The 25,483-nt window shown below is 41.2% G+C and overlaps 2 protein-coding genes across 2 annotated transcripts in view; both read left to right on the forward strand.

Annotated features, from left to right (window-relative positions):
• The window catches only part of tmtc1 (transmembrane O-mannosyltransferase targeting cadherins 1), a 67,369-nt gene extending 55,353 nt beyond the window's left edge, over nucleotides 1–12,016 (forward strand). The window contains exons 12-19 of the mRNA XM_072377503.1: nucleotides 1,785–1,893; nucleotides 2,082–2,184; nucleotides 3,132–3,267; nucleotides 4,802–4,946; nucleotides 5,087–5,224; nucleotides 5,631–5,753; nucleotides 7,119–7,196; nucleotides 9,397–12,016. Coding sequence (XP_072233604.1) covers nucleotides 1,785–1,893; nucleotides 2,082–2,184; nucleotides 3,132–3,267; nucleotides 4,802–4,946; nucleotides 5,087–5,224; nucleotides 5,631–5,753; nucleotides 7,119–7,196; nucleotides 9,397–9,522 — 958 coding nt within the window. The 3' untranslated portion in view covers nucleotides 9,523–12,016. The remainder of the gene's footprint in view (nucleotides 1–1,784; nucleotides 1,894–2,081; nucleotides 2,185–3,131; nucleotides 3,268–4,801; nucleotides 4,947–5,086; nucleotides 5,225–5,630; nucleotides 5,754–7,118; nucleotides 7,197–9,396) is intronic.
• Nucleotides 12,017–20,474: 8,458 nt separating this feature from the next.
• Nucleotides 20,475–25,483, forward strand: part of cog5 (component of oligomeric golgi complex 5) — a 51,411-nt gene continuing 46,402 nt past the window's right edge. The window contains exons 1-6 of the mRNA XM_072377924.1: nucleotides 20,475–20,550; nucleotides 20,860–20,999; nucleotides 21,648–21,705; nucleotides 22,117–22,171; nucleotides 23,572–23,641; nucleotides 25,031–25,151. Coding sequence (XP_072234025.1) covers nucleotides 20,505–20,550; nucleotides 20,860–20,999; nucleotides 21,648–21,705; nucleotides 22,117–22,171; nucleotides 23,572–23,641; nucleotides 25,031–25,151 — 490 coding nt within the window. The 5' untranslated portion in view covers nucleotides 20,475–20,504. The remainder of the gene's footprint in view (nucleotides 20,551–20,859; nucleotides 21,000–21,647; nucleotides 21,706–22,116; nucleotides 22,172–23,571; nucleotides 23,642–25,030; nucleotides 25,152–25,483) is intronic.

Here is a 25,483-nt window from a genome sequence, read left to right on the forward strand (position 1 = left end):
TTCTGACTTGTTGTGGTAACTCAATCATCTGGAGATGCAAGTCGCAACTAAATGATATGCTGCTTCATGTCTGTGTGTTCACAACTGACCAAGTCAAAACTCTGACAAGGAGATGACGCTAGACTCGGATGCATTCTACAAATCACTCACTTTTTTGCTGGCAGCGATGATATGACCAAAAGAAGAAATGTCAGCGCTCCCCTCACTACTTATTCCGGGCATAAATGAAAACCCTGATACAAATATTTCTGTTGTAGATTCTTTTCAGGTGTGCGATTACCCACACAGCTATTATTAACTCTGTTCCAGGATTTTGTAGTCATATAAATAAATGGTTTTAAAAAGACAAGAGGGATTCTGTTTAAACTTGATGATGGTTAGCTAAAGATGAGTTTGTAGACATTAATAAAGTTTCAAACTAGCCCCACTGCTGACACTGTCAGTGTAACCTGACGAGCATTGTTGATATGCAGCCGTGGAGCTGATTTAATTTGGCTGTCTTCAGATCATATCGCATAATGTCCCTGAGCTTTTCATGCAACTTAAGGTCTCATCACTATCGCTGTGAAAACAACCGACCAACCAAAAATCAACCAACAACCAAACCAATAATCCACGACTGCAAGGACACCTCTTGTGTGTGTGTGTGTGTGTGTGTTTATGTGTGTGTTGTATTTGTGTTGTGCATGTTGTGTAGACATGAAGAAGGGATCTATATGAATCTCTATGATGATAAAAATTAGAAGTAAAATGTGTAATTTATAGTTGTTTACTGAGAGTGAGATATTACTTGAGAAGTAGTATGTATGCTAGCAATGCTAAGTGAAGGGAGATAATGCTTAAGTGTGTGTGATGCTGGCAGCAATGATGAAGATGTTAGTTTTATAGCTGGGGCCAAATGCATAAATGATGCATACACACAAACCATGAGTACGCCTTTTCCTTTTCACAAACTGGCATTAAGGAAGAAGGCCGGTGAGGTTTTTAGCTCTGTGACCCTGATATGAGGTGGAAACAGAACAAGGGGCCATAAAACAAAACAGACAGCTTTGCAGGGCTTGCAGAATATGATAATGATCCCCCCCCCCCAAATGTTTCTCATCAATTTTCACAATATACTCTCATTTACTGTAACTCTGGGCTTGTAAAATCAGTGGAAAACCTCTCTAATTATTCAGACTTTTTTTGGCAGGAGATTGTCTCAGAGGTTTCCACACAACAAATATCCCATGATGCATCTGTGCATCAATGTCTCCGGATCGTCTCCACACAGATGGCAGATAAAACAGGAGTTTTTGGTCCTGATGTGATGTGTGAGCTGATGAGTGTTTTGGATGCTGGTTTATAATCCAACCATGAAACCGTTTTTTTGTTTTGTTTGTTTTTCACCTCTGCAGGGTCATTACAGAGCTCATCACTACGTACTTTATATTTCAGCAGTTTTTGTTCTGTACTTGATTACAGAACTGAAATTTCCCTTTTCCCTCCTTCAGCCTGGAGCAAAGAATGTGTTGCACATTTTTGCCTTTGCGTGTACAGAAGGCTTTGGTCGTGACTCTTTACACAGTTTTAAGCATCTGGCCCCAGATGTGTTGGTTATATATCATTGTGAACAGGATAACTGACTCACTTGTGTGCTCAGCTAACAGTCTAAACTCATTTACACTGTCATGTTCACACTCTGCTCCTCTTCTCAACTACTGAGCTCTTTGCCCAGTGTCAGCTTGGGGCAAACAGCACTGACTGTGACACTTCTAACTAATGATGATGATATCGTATTCCAGGTCCCAGGGGAAGGAGAAAGAAGCTGAGGCTCTGCTGAGGGACTCCATCCGCTATGGTCCCCATTTCTCTGATGCTTACTCGAGTTTGGCATCACTCTATGCGGAGCAGGTAAGGCATCCAACCAGCCTGAAAAGCACAGCATGTATCACAGACACCTGTTCATAGTTGCTTTAACATCATGTAACATCTCTGTGTAGGCAGCAGTACAACAACACCAGAGAAGCTAGCTGTGCATGCTTGGTGGAGGCCATCCCTGCTTTTTATTCTGTATTCATATTATTTGTGTTCTCTCCCAGAAACGCTTTGCTGAAGCAAATGAAGTATATTTAAAAGGTATAGAAAACTGTCCGGACAGCTCCGACCTGCATAACAACTATGGAGTGTTTCTGGTTGATACGGGTGAGTTGAGTCTACATCCTGTGTGGTTCAGGTAAACCAAGGTCCCCCCTCCATCTTCGACTGATGGATTCAGTCACTGTCTAATATAAAAAAACATGATGGCTTTTTTTGTACATATCTAATAGTTTAATACATTCTAAAAGTCATTCGGTGACTAGAGAACAAATGCTTGTTGCAAATATTTGATTCCACCGATTGAATAGTAAGTTCAAAGTAAACCACAACTAAGAAGTGCTTTGAAAACCAAACAGTGCTGATCACTGAGTAGTCGGAGAGAATCCCCACATACTACAGCGGCACATATCAACAGGCAGTAATGGCTCAGGCGATAGAATAATTGGCCTCCAATCGAAAGGTTGGCTTCCCCCGTCTGTCCTTGGGCAAGACAAGAAAATCTCAGTGTGATTTTTGAAAGCTGTGTTGAATTTGACTACTGGAGGTGTGTGTTGGTGTCTTCCATCTTTATTTTCCTTGTTTACTTGTGTTTAGCTGTCCTCGATTCTTTTGAGCAGAGATTGTGTGGTTAGCATATACTTGTGAAGGACATAACCACAATCACTCCAAACCTCCTCATTCAACTCATCCTTGAGGGTTTTAGTAGTTGTACTAGTTTTCTAGTGTGCACTAGAATGCACTAGTTTTCTAGTTTTCTAATGTCATGTAAACATGCAAGTGCTGCTCTTCCTGTCTCGCTGGATGAGCTGGAGACAAGAAGCCACATTGCAATGCTAAGTTTGAGAACTGCCCCTCAGTCTGCCTTTAAATGTGGGAAAACTAATCACATCAAATAAGAATTCCTTCTCTTGGTCTCATTCCTGTTCCTTGTGTTCTCTCTCTTCACCCACTCTGTTCTTCATGCATCTTATTAGTAATTGTTTCCTTTTTTCTTAAATCACTTCTCAATCACTTAACTTGTTCTCTCCTCTCTTTCGTCCTCCCTCGTCCAGGAGAAGGAGAGCTGGCTGCTGCCCATTACCAACAAGCTGTACGACTCAAACCAGCACATTACGTTGCTATGGTGAACCTGGGCCGTCTCCTGCGATCATCCAATGAGAACCAAGAAGCAGAGTCTTGGTTCAAAAGGTAGGAAAAGTGGCTTCACTTTGCTCTGGATTGGTCTGAAGCAGAATGATTGGCCAAGGCTGCTGCTGTGTGTGCAGCTGTGGGGGGGAGAAGCGAGACTAAACAAACAGTTGTTCACAGTGTGTGATGAAAAGAATCCCATTTACTGATGGATGGATTGATCCTAGAATGTGCTGCACCAAACTGTCAACAGGTTGCTGTAGCTCCTAACATGTTCTGTGTATTTTCTATTTTTGAGGTTTTATCCTCAACTAACTAATCCACAAAACTCTGAGGCAATTTTTCTGCGTTGGCTTGGCAGCGATGCTGCTTAAGCAGATTCTCTTAATATTTCTCAGTTACCATGTCAATGAAAGAGTGGTTTACAAACGAGAGCAGCTGATTGAGCTAATTTTTTAAACAAAAGACCCCAAATCCCGACGATTTGAAGAAGAAACGGCGTTGATGTTGGACAGGAGCAAGATAAAGAAACAGGTGGAGAAAGTTCAAGCCAGGTCTTCCCTAAGCTATCGTTGTTGTTAGCTCAGCCAGCTCGACGGGATGGAAACTGTCCAAACACAAATCAGGTTCTACAAACCCTTCTCAAGCTGCCGGACTTGATGCTACATCACTGACTCCTCTGTGGTAGAAACTATTCTATTGGTGAAGAAGCTCATGAAGTCATCGCTGCAGAAATTTAATGGAATACGTGGCTCACAGACTCTTTGGTAGATTAAACCTACAGATATTGTGTCACAAACAAATGTCAAACAGGATTGTTGTTTGTCAGATGTTTGGACAAATCTATGTTAATGAAAGTGAAATAAGACAGAGCGAGTGTTGTATATGGTGTTAGATTGTACATCATTGTCAGTATATACTATAGAAAGCATAACAGGTTCATCTGTCGACAGTTTATCACAGACGAGTTACTGACATGCACCGTGTTGAAATGAGTTGCAGGTGTGTGATCACTTTCACCAGCACTTTGGAGCAGGGCTGTTTCTTCTTCTACACTTTGACGTACTGCTTGAACGCCTGTGTGGCATTTTCCTATAAACTCACTGGGGCAGCTCAGTCCACTGAACTGCTTTCAGAACAGAACAACGATTTGTTCTTGGAAGAGTAGGGTTGTCCTGAGTAAACTTTTTCCAAGCAGCTGGACGCATGCGAACACACAAACCCATACACACTACATTGGCGCCCCTCTTGATTTACACACACACCATCTTGGTTGGATCAAAGTGCAGAGTAAATTTTTAATATTATGACGCCGTTAAGTGATCGTTGCAATACATTCTCCTCGTCCTTATCTCCAGATCGGTGGGATCCTAACAAACTTTTCTAAAAAACCTTCATTATTTTCTTCTGTCTACATGAAATAACAGCCTCATAGTGAGTACAGGACACTGATGGTGTTCTGTTCTAAGATTTCTCAGCTGCAACCCATTCTTTGGGGGTAATGCGGATTAAGAACTTTTTCATTTGTTAAAGTCTGAAAGCAGACTGATATTTGAGGTGCAGATGTGTCTTAACCCGTGACCTCTGCCTGCAGGGCACTGCAGGTGACCAGGAAGGTGGATATTCTTACTCCCCTTGGAGCGCTGTACTACAACACGGGCCGTTACCAGGAGGCCCTTCAGGTGTACAGAGAGGCCACCTCCCTGCAGCCAGACAGCACCGAGATCTGGCTGGCTTTGGTGAGCTGAAACGAGCACTTAGTGAATCCAGGACATGTGGGTGTGTCCTTGTTCACTAAACAACGTCTGTGCACCGAAAATACTGATAAATTCTAACAAAGCTGTTGTATAGTTTCACAAACGGAGTCTTTCTCTTCCAGGCTCAGGTTTTGACCATGTCTGGTCACTCCAAAGAAGCAGAGAAGATGACCGAGGACATCATATCCAGAGAGGGTAGCTGTATCGAATGTTACCGCCTCCTTTCTGCCATCTACAGCAAGCGTGGCAACTACACAGAGGTGTGTGTGTGTGTGTGTGTGTGTGATTGTGTGTCTGCATTGCTCAGAGGCAAAAGTTACACGCATAAACTCTCATTGTTAGACGGCTTCCGCTCCTAGAGTTACCGTGGAAACAAATCGCTTTACATCAGATCTACAGCCATTTTCTGCAGAACAGTAGTCAGTCATCCTCCTTTGTTCTAAATCAGCTCGGACCACTTCATCTTCTCCTCCCTGCATCCCTCTTTCCTTTAGAGCCCTTTTGGTTAATTGCAGCAGCTAGTTAAGGTGCTTATTGTAGAGCCAGCTTTTAAGTGAGCTTTAACCCTGCTGTGACTTTGTCATTCATACCAGAAAGTGCACTTGTACACGCTGTGTGCGTGTTGCTCTGCAGATTGTGTATGTATTAACTGTGTTTCCGCTGCAGGCTTTGGAGACTCTTGACAGGGCCCTGCAGCAGAATCCCAGTGATGTGACAGTGAAAGCAGAGCTGTATTTCTCCAAAGGAAACCAGCTGAGAGAGATGAACCAACTGGACTTAGCCTTTGAGGTACTGCTCTTCCATGTTTGGCACTTCCCCTCCTCTTCTAGGTTAATAATACAGACTTTACTGAGCCATGAATCTGCCACATGAACATTCTTATTTCTGATTGGAAATGTACTGAAGTGAACCATCAGGGATTTCTTTCCCCTCAGAGGATACCTAACGTATAATGCAAGTTGCTTATTGCTCACGAAAATCCTCACCAAAAGACCTACATCAAGCGAGGAGTAGGAAGGCTGCATGAAGAAAAGAAGGCATACTTTTAAGATGTGGGACAAACCTGAGTAATGCTCTGGGTTTTGAGGTATTGATATGATATGATAAGGAGATGATAAAGGATGTAATGTGGGTATAGGTCATTAATCAGTCTGTACTCTGTGGTACTCTGTGGATGTGGCACAATGTGGATTTATATGTAAATGTGGCCACTGTTGGCAGAACTGTCTCAGCCCGCTAACCTGCACTGGGGAAGTTACCCTCCACCTGGATCTGCTGGCGCTCTCTGAAGACCTTGACCTTGACTCGTGGGTCAGATTTAATCTGTGGAGGTTTCTGGAAAGAGCTTCTCCAGCACAGGAAGCTTTGATTGACTTCCTGAGAAAAGAAATCCCAAGAGAGACTCTTTTGGAAACTCAGGAGAGGAAACAAGACAGGAAGAGCCAGGGAGCTCAACCCAGGTCACTGCAGCTTAAACCGAATCACTGAAAATAAACAGTGTTATTAACAGTGATATATCGGAACTGAGGACAGAGGATCTTTAAAATGCTGCTGAGTTTGAGAGAACTGCTGGGTTATAGTACAAAGGGACAATAGAAGACAGAACCAGAAAGACAATAAAAGACCTTTATTCCTATTGAAGCTGCTGTAGAACACGGGGAGGTGTGACGATAAGCATGCTGTTTTTAATCAGGTGCTCAAAGAGAGTAATTGGTGAACAAGCAGCCGAGTTGTTAGTGATTTTAACAGGCAGGCGTAGTGTTTCAGACAGAGAATACTGGTGGAAAACACACTGATTCAAGACAACCTTGAAGAACCAAGTTACAGTAAAAACTGAGGATGAAACTGATTAAGGTGCTCAGAGAATATTTAGCAGTGAGAAGGAGAGGAAGGGAAAGATTTGAAAGAATAAAAGAAGTAGGAAACTATTAGGAAATCCTGAGAGAAATTAGCAGAGCGCGTAGAAATGTATTTGTATGAGCAGATCAACACTGAAATGTAGCTCAAATCTTGTGTAGGGGTTAAATTATTGATCATTTTAATGAATCAAATTCTTTATTGAATCATTTAATAGCATCATTTGGGGTGTTTGTAACCACACCTACACGCAGCGACACAAACAAACACTTTTCTGATCCGTATCTCTGTCACTAGAGCTACAAGCTGGCTGTTGAACTCAAACCTGACCAATCCCAGGCCTGGATGAACATGGGAGGGATTCAGCACATCAAGGTAAGAGACCAGCATCATAGTGTGCACTGACACTGGCTACATTTACATGTACACCAATGCTCCAACTACTGACCGCATTCTAAATGAGATCATTATCAAGTTCTAGTGTTTAGCATGATCGTGTTAGTGTTTATTTACACAAGTTTAGGTATTCCTTTCATGTTCCAGGTAACACGTTACTAAGCATAGTCGTATTAATGACTCATGCCAGTTGAAGAACCAGTACCAAAGTACCAGGATCAAAAAGAACCCTGTTTCTTTTCAGAAAATGAAAATGAAAAACAACAAATTCTCATTAACAATTATATAATTCACTTAATTTCCCCAAAAAATTAGATTAAAAGTATTTGTGTGATAGAATGTTGTAATAATAAGATAATAATAAAGGTGAATGCCTGTTAACACAATGTGATTAAAATCAAGATATTCCACATAGATTACTTCCAGTTTTGCTCATTGTGAATATGACTTTATGGAGGTTAATGTGGCCTGGAAATGATATTTACATGGCGGTGTCTTATTTAGCACAAAGTCTTATCTGGGTTAATATAGGAATACTGAAAAAACTGACCGCTCCTGTCAACACTTCAGCTGAGGATTTCTGCTTTGAAAACTGCAGAGCACTACTCTCATCCTCAGAAAGGCAAGGTCAGACAGGCCAAACCATTCTACACAGACAATGTGGACGAACCGTTCCTAAATGCTAGCTGGGTGGAGCTGCAGCAAGTTATACAAGCTAGAATGAGCAGAATGAGAGTGTTTTCCTCTAGCTGCTACAATGGCAGACGTGACATGTTCTACTGAAGCATGAATTCACATTCTGGGAGCCTTAATGTCTTATCCATAGATGTTAAACTACAGTACAAGAGGATACATTTTATTTGGAGATATCCCATCAGAAATACCTGTGCATATGGGTCTGCAATCTTAATTTTTCACGTGTTTCCTTGTAAATCACTAGGTGAGATGGTCCACTGCCGCCAAGTTTCCCTGTTACCGGGTTCTGGCTGATCAGGGCAAATGTATGAAAAACGAGAAAAAGGGTGGAATTTGCCAATTTTGTTCCCCCTTCAAAAATCCATCTGGCATCCATTTAGCGCCACCAAGTGTTTATGAAACACAGTTACAACTACCACCAGCTATAGAATAAGCAACACCAGGCTTTAGATAAGTGCCACCCAGTAAAAAGTGGCACTATTTAAGGCCTGTAGGAGTCTAATAATGATCTCCTCTCTCAGCCAATGAATCTGAATGTTTTTCTACCAGTGAGCAAATGTCATAAATGGCATTTTACTTATCAGCAACTGATCCTGGCTTTGCACTTTGTTTGCAGCTTAGACCAACAAGCGAGATCTTATGAGCTACTGCCTTTAAGTTACCTGGATGATCTGATTTAGTCAGATGAGGCTGTTTATAAAATCAGGTTTTGTGTTAGAGCAGAGCGACAGTCTAGAAATGCTTTAAGTGACCAGTCAACCAGTTGACATTTGGTCTTAATGGTCTGATTTTCAGTCTCAGTTTCTGACACATTTAGCCATCCGATAGAAAAAATATGTGGATGAGAGCAACTTTACTGGGAATTCAGTTGTATAAATATACACTATCACTGCTTTTAATGAAAGATGGGATTTTGGAGCATGTACAGAGTATCTGGGCACATTTGAGTCTGAGTTTTTTTACATGCAGGTATGATTCGGTCCCCAACCACATTATCTGGGTGTGTTGGTCCAGTTTGGAAACTTTTTCAGTCAGACTAACATGTTTATATGCACTTCAAAAGTTCAGTTTCGGTCTTGTTTGCTGTCCCACAGCCTGGCAGTGGACCATCATTTCTGACAGAAAGAGTTTGATTCTGACTCATTCCATTGCTTAAGATTTGTGCTCCTGTCAGATTCGGAGCCTCTATGTGAGATGCTTTGGTTAGTAGAGATGTGATTTTCAAACTTACTTCAGCATCATTCCTGTAACTGAAAGCTGACATTCTCCTTCCCATTGATGTCAACACCAGATGTCGGTGGTTCTCTTGTTTAGTGTGAGTGAGGCTGATGGATTCTTATTGTTGCTTTTGTAGATTGATTTATTTCTTTCCTTGTCAAATTATCGGCAAGTTGCGTATTTTCTCCTTACAGTCTAGTTTTAGCTTACATATGTTGGTAATGGATGTTTTATCTTTTGCATACTTGTGTGTGTGTCTACGCAGGGAGACTATGCAGCTGCTAGGATGTACTACCAACAGGCCCTGCTTCTGAGTCCTGGTTCCAAACTGTTGAAGGAAAACCTGGCAAAGCTGGACCGGCTGGAGAGGAGAGTGACAGGGGGGGCGTAGGTGGCCAGAGACCCTCTCGTGCTGCATCCTACTGCACACAGGTCAGGAGAGCAGGGCGCCATCTGCCCTACGTGAACCCAAATACCAGCAGCCAAGCTGCTAGATCAAGCCGACCTGTTCCAAATAAAGCCTGCCTGTGTAAGAGCAGAAGAGGAGGGGGAACCAATGCGGACTGCAGGGTTTTCAGGGGTGGAGCGGGTGTGCTGGAGGCAAAGAGACTGATGAAGCCACAGTTCACATTGCTTTGCTGTGGTAAACAGAAGGAGATGGATGGTTGAACAGCACTGGAAGCTCCTTGTGTGCATCAGCTCTTCTTCATCATGCACATTTGCTCCACACATCTGTGTCTGATTTCTTTACTTTCATGTGTAGCCATGTCCTTAATGGCATTTAATGATGGTTTGTAATTCAGCTGTCTCCTCTGCCTTGAAGATCTCCTCATGCATTTCTATTAGTGCAGCGAAAGTTTGTGAAAAATGTGACTGTCATGAAGAGAATTTGTGTGAGAGTTGTTTCTTGACTTTTTGGGAATAGTTCAGACGTCCACTTACAAGCTTTATGGAGCTTTCAAACACGTCCTATTCGAGACCGGAGGTGCCTCATGAAAAGACTCATGACTTTGATAGAATTAGTCTGCTGACTTTACATTATTCTGAGTGGATATTTTTATGAATGAAAGCTACAAACAAATGGGGCAGGTGCGGTTAGTTAGGATTTAATCAGTTAAGAGGCCTCAGTTTCTACTGTGTCTCATCTCCCGTCAGGATGACGTTCCAAACCCTGAAGATTAAAGAGTTCATCTTAAAGATTGCTGGGTACTTCCAACCACAGATGGAGATGCGGTGTACGTTGTTTCACTGTAACGTTGAGAGTCAACAAACTGAACTACTAAAGCACCCTGTCCGCTTGTGATGCAAATTAGCCAAGAGGTTGGCCTTTTTTGCACAAAACATGTTTTTAATATTGAACCATGTATTTAAACTTGCAGCCAAAATTGAATATGTCAATGAGACTAACAACTAACTTCACAACGTCACAAAAACACACCTGTACCAAATCAGAGGAGTGTGTTTCGGTATCTTTTCAAGTTCAGCATCAAATTCAGTGGTTCAATCTGCAGCATGTCCTTGTGTTGAAGTGTCCTTGGGCAAGACGCTGAACCATACACTTCCCCCGATATATTCATGGATGTTTGATTGTAGTGAAAAACCATCAAATATACATAAAAAGAATGCTGTGAGTGTTTGTGTGAATGGGTAAAGGCATTGTAAAGCACATTGATAGAACCTAGACATGCTTAAAATGGTGTTATGTATGTTCAGACCATTTTCCATTCCGCAGCTCCTCCTCCTACATGGAATACAGAGGAACACCATCAGGTGAGATGGCTCGTGCACTTTCAGCAGGTCTTCCAGCAGTAACAACTTCACTCCTCTGACGTGTCGTTGTGTTCTGGCCAAGCCAACACAAATGCTTTTCTGCTGAGGAATCTGTGCACAGCTTCTGCAGTGAAACCAAAGCATTCGAGTTCAGGATAAAAGCAGCAGCATCTGAGCTTTTTGCTCCTGTTTCAGCTGGCCTATCATATGGATTAGTTCAGGGAGACTTGCTGCTAAGAAAAAGAATTGCAGTAGTCGCAATACTGCCGGCATGAAATCTATTCCATTATTGTTTTTTTTTTACTTCTTATTTATTTAGCACGACTGACTGTCTCTGCATTTATTCCCAGTGTAAATGTGGTCAGGACATGAGTCTGATTCCACGACTGATATGAATGGAGGCTTTATTATCTGAAGCCTATGACAGTCTCTGTTACATCGATACTTGATTCAGACAAGGACAGACTATAAACTTTTATATAGTGACATAAAATGTAAGCAATATCAGAAGCGTGTAAAAACTCCATATACTCCAGGATAACTGACTTGCAGAAATGATCAGATATGTGACGCGGGTCTACAGCAAAGATCAACTTTAACCTGAGAGGAGTGTTACAAACTCTCAGAATGACATCCAGAAGACTGTAATACATATTTAACAGCTCCAGAAAGCTAGTAGGTGGTCCTTTGGGCTTCTGCTTTTGTGTCTCAATGGAGAAATAAGAAAAAACAAGATGCTATCTGTTGCTATCTGTCAGCAAATGCAACAAAGGCTACATGTGTAAAGCTCTCTTATGTAGTTATGAAATATAAAATGACTAATGACTGCAGCTTCTTCTGGAGCCAATCGCATCTATGTTCACCTGACCTCCATAAGTGTCCCGAGGCCAAGCTCATGAGCCTTCTGTAGCTATAATAAGCTCCTGTTTGTACTCTAATTCAACTGATGGCTTCATATGTATCATCCTCAGAATACTTCTGTTTGGGTGTTCCTTGTGATTTTGTTGACAGTGATGTGTATTCTGTGTTGTGGAGTGGAGTGACAACTGAATGAAAATGAAGCGACCCGTGCAATGACTGACTTGCACCAAGAAAATAAAGTATATGTTTTATTACATGGTGTCTGGAGTCGTTCTAACTAAATGTCTTAACTTTAGATTTCATTATGGAGCAGCTGAGCAACACGATGGTGTGGTCCAAAGCTGGGTTAACTACCTCTCACCCAGTGACAGCTGGGTGAGGCTCCTGCTCCTCTGCAACCCTGAACAGGGTGAAGCTGGTAGAGAATGAATGGATGGGTGGGTGGATGGATGTGCAGCATTATTTCTTATTCTGCATCTCATTGGCAGAACTCCAATAAACTCAAAGAAAACTCCAAACAAAATCCCAAATCTGAACAAGAGATCACAAACAAGACTAAAAAACTACTGACAACGAAAACTCAGGAGATTAAGCAATAAGAGGACATAATCAACTAATCGGAAACACATGCAACAAGAAAGAACAAAAAGAAGTGTAACAGGAAACTGACTTTCAAAATAAGTCAGGAAAACACAAAAAGAATAAAAATCTAGTAACAAAAACCAGGAAGAAAAATGGACTGAGGACAGATACTAGTGAATATGGGTAACTGAGAATGAATTAGACACTGAACTAAGGTCAGGACTGAGAAAGACGAGGAATACATGCTCAAGAAAACATGAAGAAAAATACCAACAGAATGAACACATGACGCTAAAGAAGGAACAGAAGTCAAAACAGAACGTAAATGTAAACGGAGTTTCACAAAGGCGACTAAACACTAGAACAAAGTATGCAAGGAACACTGATATGAAACAAAACCAAAGGACTACAACAGCAAAAGTTGGCAAGACAGAATAAACAAGGATCTGAAGACCACTGACTTCAAAAAGTCGAATCAAATCAAACACTGAAAAAACCCAAACTAAAACAGAAAATCCAAAGACTCACACACAAGAAAGCTCATACTGATCACACTCCATTGTTTCAACATGACGTCATGAAGAGGGAGGTCAGGGTTGTTCTTTATATTCGTTAACTAATTCGTTAATGCGCAGCATTATTCTTTTTACACTCGTCCCTAATTATAAGCTTTATCAAAAAGGAACATTTTAAGCCTAATCTAAAATCAGAGGATATCTGCTTCCTGGACCCATACTGGCAGCTGGGTCCACAGGAGAGGGCTCTGCCTCCCATTCTACTTCTTTAAGATCTAATGGAGCTTGGTCATTAAGAGCTTTATATGTGAGGAGAAGGTTTTTAAATTCTATCCTGAATTAACAGGGAGCCAATGAGGACAAGCTAAAGCTGGAGAAATATGATCTCTCTGGTTAATTCTACTAAAGAACTAGCAACTAACTGGCTGCAGCAGTTTGGATCAGCTGGAGGCCTTTCATACATTTTTTAGGACAACCAATAATAAGGAATTCCAGTAGTCCACTATTGAAGTATAGATGCATCTAGATGATTTAAAAATGACTCCTAAGCTCCTCCTCACTGCTGTAACAGAAGCCAAGAAAATGCCATCCAGAGTAACTATATTGCTCAAAAATAAAAGGGAACACCTAAACGACACAATGTAACTCCAAGTCAATCCCACTTCTGTGAAATCAACCTGTCCAGTTAGGAAGCAATTAGCGAGACAAACCGTATTAAGGAGTGGTTCTGCAGGTGGTGACCACAGACCATTTCTCTGTTCTCATCCTTTCTGGTTGATGTTTTGGTCACTTTTGCATTTTGTCAGCGCTCTCACCCCAAGAGGCAGCATGAGGCGGTGTCTACAACCCAGAGAAGTTGCTCAGGTAGTGCAGCTCATCCAAGATGGCACATTAATGCGAGCTGTGGCAAGAAGGTTTGCTGACTACCCAGTTTTTGCCACAGAACATGCTTATCAAGTTTTCTCATTTTGTAAATAAATCCTTTTACTTACAGAAAAACACACCTTAACAGACTTTTGTTTACATTAATGAACTGGAATCAGTCAGAAAAATATGACTTAAACCAGCCTGATGCAGTTCCTTTTTTCCCAATAACATGTTCAGGCCTCTGTCATAAAATGTTGTGATTGATCAGATTAAATGCAGCACTTAGATCCAGATCCAAATAAGCACAGACACAAGTCCGCTCTCAGAAGCCAAAAGGAGATCATTGGTAACTTTCACCAGTGCTGTTTCTGTGCTATGATGCACTCTGAATCCTGAACATTTTTTCCAAGAGCTTTAGATATGAAAGGGCGATTGGATATAGGTCTAAAACTAGCTAACAGTCCTGTATTAATAGGTTTAATTAAAGCAATCTCAAAAGTCTCAAAAGATAGAACGATTAACCCAATTATGGAAGTATTGATTAAGGTAAAAACTTATTTAACAGTCTGGTTAGAATTGGGTCTAAAAAATACATGTTTATATAATGATCAGGCATTATTTTGGACAATATCTTACTGAGATTAAAGGTCATAACTGTGAAAAATATCCAATTTCTATGAGATTTTGAGAATTTATTATGACTGTATTTTGTCTTAATTAAAAATAAATATTCTCAAAATGAAGAGATAATAAATTATCATTAAGAAGCACACAATATGTTTTCACATAAGCGAATTCACGGTGCGTGCCAAAAGATTTTAAAATCTATTAAAATCTATTCCATTATCTGATTTTACCGGCCACTCCTTCCAAATCCATTGATAGGAAGTTGGACATTTTCCATCTCCGTTGCACAACTGCCGCCCTATAACACAAAGAGAGGAGGCATTACACACTGACCAAAGCCACTGAATGTACGCTTAATGATGACTTTCCATAATTTCATCTTTACTTACTAAATGGATTTGTTGTTCCACAACAGGAACAAAACATGTATCGTGTGACAAATTCTTAAAGCAGCAATGATATCAAAAAGCAGGATATCCTTTGTATGCAGGATACACTTTGGTATTGTTCAAAAATGGCTCAGGCATTAAGTAGACAGTAAGATAATCAACTTAACCTTCAACTGGATGATAAAATTAAATTCCAACTCTGCTTTGAGGGACAAGGAGCAGTATCTGTGAGTGGTTGATAATTAGCCTGAGGAGCACACAAGCTAACGATGTTACAGTACATTTCTTTCATTATGATGGCAATGTGTTGCACACGCATGCACCCATTCGTTTTTCATTCTCAAGAAGCCCATAAGTTCACAACACATCACACCACACTTCATCATTGTACACAAAAAACTTGGCTCCAAATATCTTTGCAAAAATATTGGTTACACGCAGGATGCTGCTATTGTGCTTGGAATACTTGGAACCACCCAGCTGTGTTTACTTGGCAGTGTTTCACTAACACTACTAACAGAAACAGGATCTCTTTAAGGACTGAGAAGGAGCTCTACAGTCCCACCCATTAGCCCTCCAACAATGTTTCAATGCAAAAAAGATAATCATCAGATAACTATGGCACACAGCCTGTTCTCAGAGAAAGTTCATCAGAAATAATATTTGTGTGGGAAGGAAGCCCTCCTCCAGGAAGGATTTTACAGAGCCTCCTGCTTACTGAAGCACAGAAGAAAGGTGACGACAGTCCTTCAAAAGCAGTCTTTTTTCAGCTTGACTTCAATACATTCAACTCAGCCAGGACTCCCTTGAAAAAGAGAATGCTAATCTCAGTGGGATCTTTTTCCTGGTTAAATAAAGGTTTGATAAAATAATAACTTTGACTCATTTCTCGAGTTTTCTAATTTGCAAACACAAATCCCTTTGATATACTTGATATACACAAATTGTTATGAATGAAAAATATGCCTGCAGGAATTCCCATTAAACTACAATATAACTATTTCCAATAAGACAGTAGAGGAGTGATTTCTTTGCAGCCTTGGGAGCGTAACCCAAGGATTAGATAACTGAGCATGCAGTGAATCAACATCGCTCCCCTGGATTTTTGCACAAAGTGTTTTGCATTGACAAGATCATAAAGTTGTGTAGGAGGAAAGTTTCGATAGCTGCTCTCTGTTGCATTGGCACATGGCAGTAAAGAAAATTCTAATGAAATTGATTCTTTCAAATTGGTTATAGCATTTTCTTGACACCAACTATGAGGACATTTCTCCTGAGATTTTTGTCTGTGTCTGTGTAGTCAAGTGATATAAACTCAAAAATGATAAAAAAAATGCTCAAATAAGACAGTGTTATGAGGAAATACTATTAGGTGTTCACTCTCAATGCCACTAAATTGTGCTTAAAAGCTTCGTACAATAAATCTGTCAACTGTTGTCATCCAAAGTGAAGGCTGCACAGCCTTGTGAGAATCAATTTGATGCAGACTGATTGGCCACACTTTATCCGCTATAACTCTGTTAGATTGAACCTGTAATTGAACGGCTCCACGTCTGCCAGTGTAGGGAAAAGGTGAACAATATCTCCCATGTGACTCGATAGAGCAAGAGAGCAGTATCACCTCTGATGAGCAATGGCCAGCAGTAGAAATGACAATCACTCATGACTCTGCGACCCTTATCTGTCTAGCCTGTGGCAAATTAAAGCACTACATAATGACAACAGATGGGGGATCTTTCCTTGTTTTGCAGATAATGGCTTGTGATATGGAGAAATGCTGATGTTATAGGGCCGTTCTCCTGCTTTTTTGCTATAAATCATATGTAAAAGCCTATTTTCATATAAATGTGTGTTATTCTTTAACTGCCTTTTTCAGTCTGGTATTGTGAATTATTGAATTTAGTTCACATGTTGCCTGACCTCTCCTCCCGCAGGGGGGAGCTTGTATGGTTTGTGAAGATCCTTTCACACCTGCAGCATCTCAACTTTCAGCCAGATTAAGCCACTGACTGTGAAAATTCTTTGTCTTGACCCTCTTAGCAGTCGCCGTTTTCTTATTTATTTTGTGTCTGTGAACATTTTTGTGTCTGGCGACCACAAGCCTATTTTCCTTTTCCAGAGTGGCCTCATTTAGTTTTCTGGCTTTTTAATATAGGTCCGTTTTCTCCTATGAGAGTTTAAATAATTTTGTATTATTTTGCCCACATCCAAACTTCTCCTGGTTGTCAGATTCATCACCAACCCTAAAAGTGCGAGACAAATCAGAGAAGACCACTCAATATACAAACAATGGTGCGGCAGATGAGACAGCAGAACAAAGGCAGAACTAAATTTAGAGATACACCGTTTCCAGGAGAGCCCCCTCAACCCATCATGTTTTGGCTCAATCTGACCACCGGAGTTGGAACCGCCTAATTTAATCTTTAATCTTTTTATAAAGTTTAATATGTTACAACTTTTTTTTTTTCAATCAGGCCATATAGCTTCAAACTTAATCTCCAAGTAATTGCGTATCATCCATCATTTGTCATCTGAACATTCATCCATCCATTTTTCTATACCTGGAGCCAGTTAACCTGTTTGCCAATAAATGTGCATTCATGTGCAGAATTATAGAAATGGGGTTCTGGGAGTTCCCGAAGTATTTTAATCCATGTCGGTTCTCTATGCTGAGATAAAAAAAAAGTGTGTTAACTAAATAATTCTACAAGAACAAAGTAAATAAAGACACCTCAAAGATGATATTAGTATGCACTGTACTGCTGGTTGTACTTTGGCTGAGCTGTGCTGAGCGTTCTGGAAAACTTAATCCCGTCCTGTCCTGACCTTTCCTTTCGCACCTTCTTATTTGATAAAAACCAGTTGAGAAAGTTGACCTTTTTTACAGTTGAATATGATCTTCACAAAGTGCTGAATCTGTAAATGACATGAAATATGTTTGACTTCTTTTGTTCTCTTAGGCGGTAGAATCTGGTGCTTTAACATTCCAGTTGATTGTAAAAGCCAGGTCAGCGTTTCCCGAGGCAAAATGTTCTTAGTGGAGTTGCAAAGTGATTCAAAAACTCTCATGATAGACAGATCAAGATATCCAGATACCATGTCAGGATTAAGAGGACCAGAGTCTCACTCTGGTCTAGGCCTTGGGTCAAGGCTTGCATAGATAAAGAAGTTCAGCAGGGTGGCATCCAAACCAAACAGCTTTGCAATGAGCATAAAAATTGGGATTTAGCTCATTTTGTTACAGTGTTTTTTATTTGGCAGATTTCCTTCTGTTACAGAGAGTTTATGGCACATTTAACAGAAGACGGACATGTTATTGGATAGTACCGTGGAAGCACACCAGAAAATAATCTTGATTAGACTAAGTGGCATGTCACAGTGATGAGGATAATGTTCAGAGCAAATGATACAGAAATATTGGTGAGTGTATAAGCTGCAGCCTCTCCACTGACATTTACTGCTGCCCTTCATCACTGCGAGACAACAGCTCTCTGGAACTGAATTATCAGCTTTTAGTTACTGCTCATTATGATGATACAAGCCTGACAAGATGCATTGGGGCATGAGGTGAGTGAGGTCTTTGATAGCCTCTTTACTGTTCCCATGGTAACGCTGCTCGCCCTATGACTTACATCAGTGGGAATTAAAAAAAAAAAAACATTTAAGTGTAGTTGTGTAGTCCAGAGGATTCCTTTCAGTAATGAGGTGAAAAACTGCTAAATGGAGAAGGATTGGATGGAGTTCTTTATGAAGACTCTCTCCTGATGGTAACTGTCAGGATTGATTTCTCACTTGAGATTAGGACCCAAACACAGGACTTGCTGAATTGGTGAAGACAGATTGCTGAAGACAATCGTGACTTTGTTATAAATGAACATAAAGTGCTGCCAAGGCAGGAGAAGCAAAGAACCAAACTGAAAACCATCAAGGAACAAAACTATGGGGAAAACACAGGACTGGATGACAATGATCTGGCACAGAACTACGAAAACTGGGCTTCTGAAATACTGAGGGTCTCATCACAAATGAAAAACAGGTGTAAGTAATCAGTGACAAACACAGACAGGTGGAGGAGTCTGGTTGGAGGGAATTAATCCAAACAGAAAACAAAGATAGGTCCAAAAAACTGATCAAAGGCTGACAATGCTAGTCCAAAAGGCTGAATGCTTTTCGGTGGCCCGGCAGACACCACTCCAGGATATGGGCAGCAGGCTGGCAGATGGGCAGATAGGACCGGTGAGGCAGTGCCCGACAAGTAGGCAGGCAGGATACTCAGAGACGAGGTGCAGGGACCTCTCTAGTGGACGGCTAGGCAGGACAGGAGCCTCTCACACCATGTACACTAACCTTAACTACCTTAACTTCTGGTTAAGGTTAGTGTACATGGCTCAACTTAATTGTCCTGTGCCTGCTGAATCTTATCCACCAGCCAGGGAAGGATGATACAAATGGAAATGGAAAGCTTAATATGTTGTTCCAAAATGTTCTGTGTAAACAGGCTGTGCATGTTGTGTTACTTCAGCATTCTCTCAGCAGGAGATTAAACTGAGACAGGAAAAGCACAGGTGTCTCTGACCTTGTGGATCTTTTTTTTGTTGGTGTAACTGTTCTGCCGTCTCACATCCCAATCAGACGAGACTACTTCTCTACTGTCACCTTTAATTAGCTGGGCAATTTCTCTGTTTTATAAAATGGCATTTTACAAGCCAGCCTCCCAAAAAATTCTAATGCTGTATGAAATGTAAATGAAAGCAGAATACAGTGATTTGCAAATCTCATAAAGCAATATTTTATTCACAATAAAACAGGAAAAATGTGATTTGTATTTATTTTTTCATGCCTTTAATCTTGTTTTAACTGTTGTTCTTTTGACCCTTTTAAAAGTATTTTAGTTACTTTGTTATAACTCATGCTTTGTTATGTTTTTAATTTTAATCTTAGTTTTCTGGGGGGAGGGGGAGTTTATTCATTTAATGCTATTTAGATTATTTCAATGCATTTATTTATACAATGTTTTTACCTCATCTCCAGTCTTTTTCCTCATTCATAGCACTTCATTTTTATATTAAGTTCAGTTTTATATTGTGGGCTCAATGTGATGATCTATGTGTGTGTGCGTGTGGATGTGTGTGTGTGAGAGAGAGTGAGACTGATAGAAAGGGACTCTTATTTGTGTAAAGCACTTTGATTTACAAAAACTGTATGAAAAGTATTGTTTAAATAAATATTGTCAAAATCAGCTGGTTTTTTTCACTCTTTAATAAACTGAATCCACTTTCGTTGTAGCTTAATAATATATGAAAGATATGAAGGCTTATAGAATCTGATTTTATTCCATCATAGTCATAAACAAAACATGTCAGATCCGTCATCTTCACAAGAGCAAAACACACCATGTAAATGATGACCGAGTTGCTGCTGTTGATGATGGGTTGTAGAGGAGCTCCTTCCTTCTGTATCGTAAGGTATTTCCACACATGGAGGTTAAGAACTATAGAGAAGATAGTAAAAGTGTTTGTGTAGATTTGTGTTATGTTGTGTTTGTTTGAGTTGCTGAGAGATGTAGGATTAATGAGAGAGTTATTTATTTTATTTTTTTTGTTTAATTCCTTCAACTTTTAATGTACAAAGATCATATGTGAGCCTCTGCAGTGATCACTCCAAACCTATCAACGGCAGTAATGTGCTCACAAACGTTTGCTACCACTGTGAAAGAAGAGGAAGAAGAAGAACACGACGACGTCACAAGCGGAACTGTCAACATGGAAGACGGCAGAGAGGATTCCACGAATTCACTTCTGAAAGATGGTAAAAAGTGCTTTTAGAATTCTACAATTAAGAACTTACAATTGACTCGCCTCTCCTCAGTAAGCATGAATGGTTACATGTCCTGTTTGTTTTATACAAACCTGTGAAAGGGAAACATGAATGCACGTACCTTCCATGAGCACTGTCGTTTTAAATGAAAACTAAGAAACTACGAGAAAATAAGACAGCAAGTAAAGAGTTTCCAGCTGTTCAGCTGGGCTTTAGAGACGCTTAGAGCTGTTTCAGAGAGCACTCTTCAGGCTTAGTCACGGTTGGTTAATATTTGGGAAACTGCTGCTGTGTTTGCAGAGTGCTATACAGATTTCCTGGCAGACGACTTTGACGTAAAGACGTACACTGCGCAGGCCATTCATCATGCTATCATCACGGAGCAGTTGGCCAGACTGGCACAGGGCATCAGTCAGCTGGACAAAGAGCTACACAGCCAGGTACCTACCGACCCACCACACCAACACAGGGGGCCTGACCTCATCTGCACTCCACTAACTGCTTTCATCCATGTCATGGAATCTTTTCCTTGTGGACTTATTCAGGAGAACAGCAATCTCTCTGTCATGTATTCAAATAATCGGTTATACGTGCACACTTGCAGAACAGCCACAGCAGTCCGAGTTTGGCTGGGTGAAGGACCACACGTAGCCATCCATATTTAGAGCAACACTATATTGAAGTTTGTGAACTTTAAAACAACGTGCTTCTGACTCATTTTGAAGTGCACCAGCCTTAGTTATTCATATTAGAATTAAATTCTGTTTAATTTATGTAGTGAGAGAATTTTACTTGTATATGTTGTTGATGAGGATCCTTCCTGTTGGAGTTTGTATCATGTTCATGCCTCTATCACGTTCAGTTTTCTACAGTTGAAGTGCGAGGATTGACTGTGAAACCTTGCCACCAGTACTCCAACACATAGTAGATTGTATTTCTAACATTGCTGGCCACTTGCTTATGCGCGTCATATATGTTTAATTTGAACAGACAGCTCTTTCTTTTAACTTGAAACACGAGCTTGCTTCGACCAGGGGACACTGTGGAATCCCCCAACAGAGTATTTTTATTGTCTGTCTTTATTCCAGGTTGTGGCGAGACATGAAGACTTATTGTCTCAGGCTACAGGGATAGAGTCTCTTGAAGGTAAAAAAAAGAAAACCACTTCTCTGTTTGCTGTCAGTGTTTGTCTGAATGTCTCGTGGATTTGAAGCGATTTGTTGTTTAATTTCTTACACACGTCACTTCGTTGCAGCCTGTCCTGTCATAGTCAGAATTGGATCAGCAGTAAACTGGCTGATCTTACATTGAACCAGTATGTATTGCTGCCTGTCTAATGTAGTTACAGAATTACTGCTGACTATGTCCATTCCTTCTAAAGATTTGTACGTCGGGTTCTGTGATGTTTTTTATGTCATCACTGTGTTCATGCTCAGAAAACAGCTGCTAGTGTGCCTCTTAGCCGTCGCAGTTTTTGGCCTAAACCACAAGATGGAGCCAGCATTGCTGTGCAGTCTGTGAAGGAAGACGCTCTAAAATGCAGCATCTTGTTTGCAGGGGTTCTTCACATGATGCAGACTAGGATCAGTGCGCTACAGGCAGCGGTTGACAGGTAAGTGACACTGATGTGCTTGATGTTCGAACATGTCTCAGCTCCCATGCTGTTCTTGTGTTGTCGTCGGCCCGACAACATGTTCAGCCTCTAACAAAGTGAGCCCTAGAACTCATCCCTGATGCTCTACAAATGCTTTTACTGATAAAAGCAGTATGCTCTTTTTTTAATCTATTTTAGTCCAGTCATGTTTAAGGTGGTATTCAGGGATGTCGCAATACTCTCGCTTATGTGTTTTCTACAAGTATGATTGAATTTATATTCCAGACAGCCAACATCTGTGAAATGATGGGGATATTAAGTACCATCATGTCTTCAGTGCTCTCAGGACATCCCTTGTTATTAATGGATGGTTGTTATGCTTTCTGACACATAGATACAACCTCGGTTGCATCGCAGTTTTGTTCTACTCTTATTTATGGTAACTCTCGGTGCCACGAATAACCAGTGGAAGAGCTCTCTAATGATTCAGATTTTTTGGAAGCAGTTTATCTCAGAGGCTTCCACACATCAAGTATCCCACCATGCATCTGTACACCAGCGTCTCCTCCTGTTCGTCTCCACGGAGACTGTACACATTACAGGCTGCGTGTTCATCTGCTGCAGATAAAACAGGAGTTGTTGGTCCTGATGCGATGTGTGAGCTGATGGTAGTTTTGGCTGCTGGTTTATAATCCATCCATTAAACCATTTCTTCGTAGCTCCGCAGGGACGTTGCAGAGCTTACTTTCTTAATTCAGCAGTGTTTGTTCGTCACCTGATTACAGAATGAGGTCGCCAAATGAAACTTCTTCCCTGCTTTACTGTCTGAATGACTTTTTTCATAAATTCTCAGTGATGGAGATGCTTACCTACACACAGCTTCAGTCATGAATCTGGCTCCTGGGTCTGCACTCCTGGGTCGGATCAGTGTCTCAGCAAGGTGACTTCAGGTTCAGCTCTGGGCTTTCAGTATCCTGAAGCCGCTTCACTTTTCATTGAGATGTGTTGCCTTGGCAACTTGTGCTGGAAACCTAACCTGCTCCGGAACAGAGATCAACACTTGAAGTAGCATCCCCTCCTGACCAATCAGTTCTCATAGAAAAGGAAAAAAAAAAAAAAAGGAAATTGGTGTGTGGAGAGTCTCAACTCTCACGATGAAGCTTCATGGGAGATATGTAAGTGCTTTGTGAGATCCGATTGTGAGGGTTGGTGAAGCCGGATAACCTGAATAACCTGGATGTTGAACTTGATCCATAATACAGGCCCGTGTGAAACCTGGACACTGTTATCCTCCTGCAGGATGGGTGGAGCTGGGCTGAAATCTGTGAAATTTGTGTCTAGAATATAACAGGGCGTCAAGCTTTTGACTGGAAGGACAAAATTCCTGTCGTGGAACTGATCTCTGAATGTCTCTCCAGGATAAGGACAAAGATCGTTGACCCGTACAACAAGATTGTGGCCAGGATCACCCAGTTAGCCAGACTGCAGGTAATTCACTGAATTTACTCAACCTACTTGATGTTATAACAGTACATTGATATTTTGTTTGCTTCTCATCTGAAAAGCTAAAGAACAGTTCTTTGTTCGCTGTACTACGACACGGCGCCTTCCCAATCCCACAGAAATGCACAGTGTAGGTGAGAGGGTCAGCGTTTGTTTCTGTGTAGGCCAGATATTTGTTGTGCAGAGCCGCGAGCTGCAGCACACGCAGCTCGGTAAGAACACTCAGCTGCTCCCCACCTGTTTGTGCAGCTAAGGAGAATTACGATTAAATATTGATGAAACAGTGGCTGTAAAAAGGTCAGCGTGATCCCGAGGCCGCTCTCTGGGGCTCTGTGCTGCTCACACTCTCTGTGTGGTGACAGATTGTTCTCGGTCTCTCTTGCTAAGGCCTGCAGTGTGAGTGAATGTGACTGAAACAACTGCCAGTCAGACCCAATCCCCACTTCCATCTTCCTCTCTGTCTGCTGCAGATGATACATGAATACTGTGGATATTTAACTTCATTGCTTTGTCCATCATTAGGTTGTAGAATTAACTCTCAGGTCTGATGATGATGGATGTTTCACTGTTGTGGAGAGCTCACGTCTCAGATGATTTGCTTGTCTGTATCCACACACATCACTTATCTAACCCTGTGCTGACATTCTCCTTCTGTTATTTTGATTTCATCCCATCCTCTTCTTTTCTCCATTACTTCACGGTCATGGTAGCTGATTGATAGACATGAGGTTGCTTTTCATCCATAATGTTTGGGACTACCGGCTTCATCCTGCAACAAGATAAGGATCCCAAACATGCAGCTAAGGCAACAGAGTTTCTCAAAGCTACAAAAATAGAACATTCTTGAATGCCAAGTCAGTCACCTGATTTAAATCCAATTGAGCGTGTCTTCTATATGCTGAAGAAGAAATGAAAGGGACAAGCCCCTGGAACAAGCAGGGGTTTTTGATGGGTGCAGCAGAGGCTTGGCAGAGCATCACCAGAGAAGATGCTCAGCATGTGGCGATGTCATCAATCACTGACTTCATGTACTGCTTTAATGTACCTGCCTTTATCCAAACCAGGCCACCAAATAAGATTAGAAGAAGAGAAAATCCCTTAGTGGAGAGAGCAGGCAGTCTGAATTCTTTTTGCAAATTTTCAATTGTAATTTATTAAGCATTTTTCAGGATATTTGTACTTGACAAGTAAAACGAGTTGTGTCCTTTGTGCATTTTCACTATGACTCAGGGCTGTTTGGGCTGATTAAAATGGCTTATTGAGAAACCTTTGAAAGGAATAGAAAGACATCCACTGGTGTGGAGCATTACGTGGAATGAAAGATGATATTGTGTGTTCAAGTACATATTCGGAAAATGAATCATTGTGCTCCAGGTGGCCTGCGACCTGCTGCGGAGGATCATTCGCATCTTGTACCTGAGCAAGAGGCTGCAGGGCCAGCTGCAGGGGGGCAGCAGGGAGATCACCAAGGCTGCTCAGAGCCTCAACGAACTGGGTAAGGGCAACTATGTCTGTCCACGTCTACTATTCAATTAGCTTAGCAGAAACACAGAACTCCTTCAGCATATGTAAATGTGCTGCGTTCAGACAGAAGCTCAGAGATTTTAATCCGAGTCAGAATGGATGGCTGTAGCAAGTATATCACTCCTTACACATGAGAAACTGCTGTTTTTATTTTTTTTAATGTAGGAGCAAACACAAGGTGAGATGTTTGGCTGCAGAAAACGTATGAGGAGCAGTGGCATGTTACAGCAGAGGTTGGCTGTGTGGGGGTGTAGAGGATCACAGGAGGAGGCGTTCATGTGGCAGCTCCAGTGCAGACAGGAC

This window comes from Leuresthes tenuis, unplaced genomic scaffold, assembly GCF_036924035.1.
Source record: "Leuresthes tenuis unplaced genomic scaffold, fLeuTen1.0.hap1 SCAF_23, whole genome shotgun sequence".
Taxonomy (NCBI): Eukaryota; Metazoa; Chordata; class Actinopteri; order Atheriniformes; family Atherinopsidae; genus Leuresthes; species Leuresthes tenuis.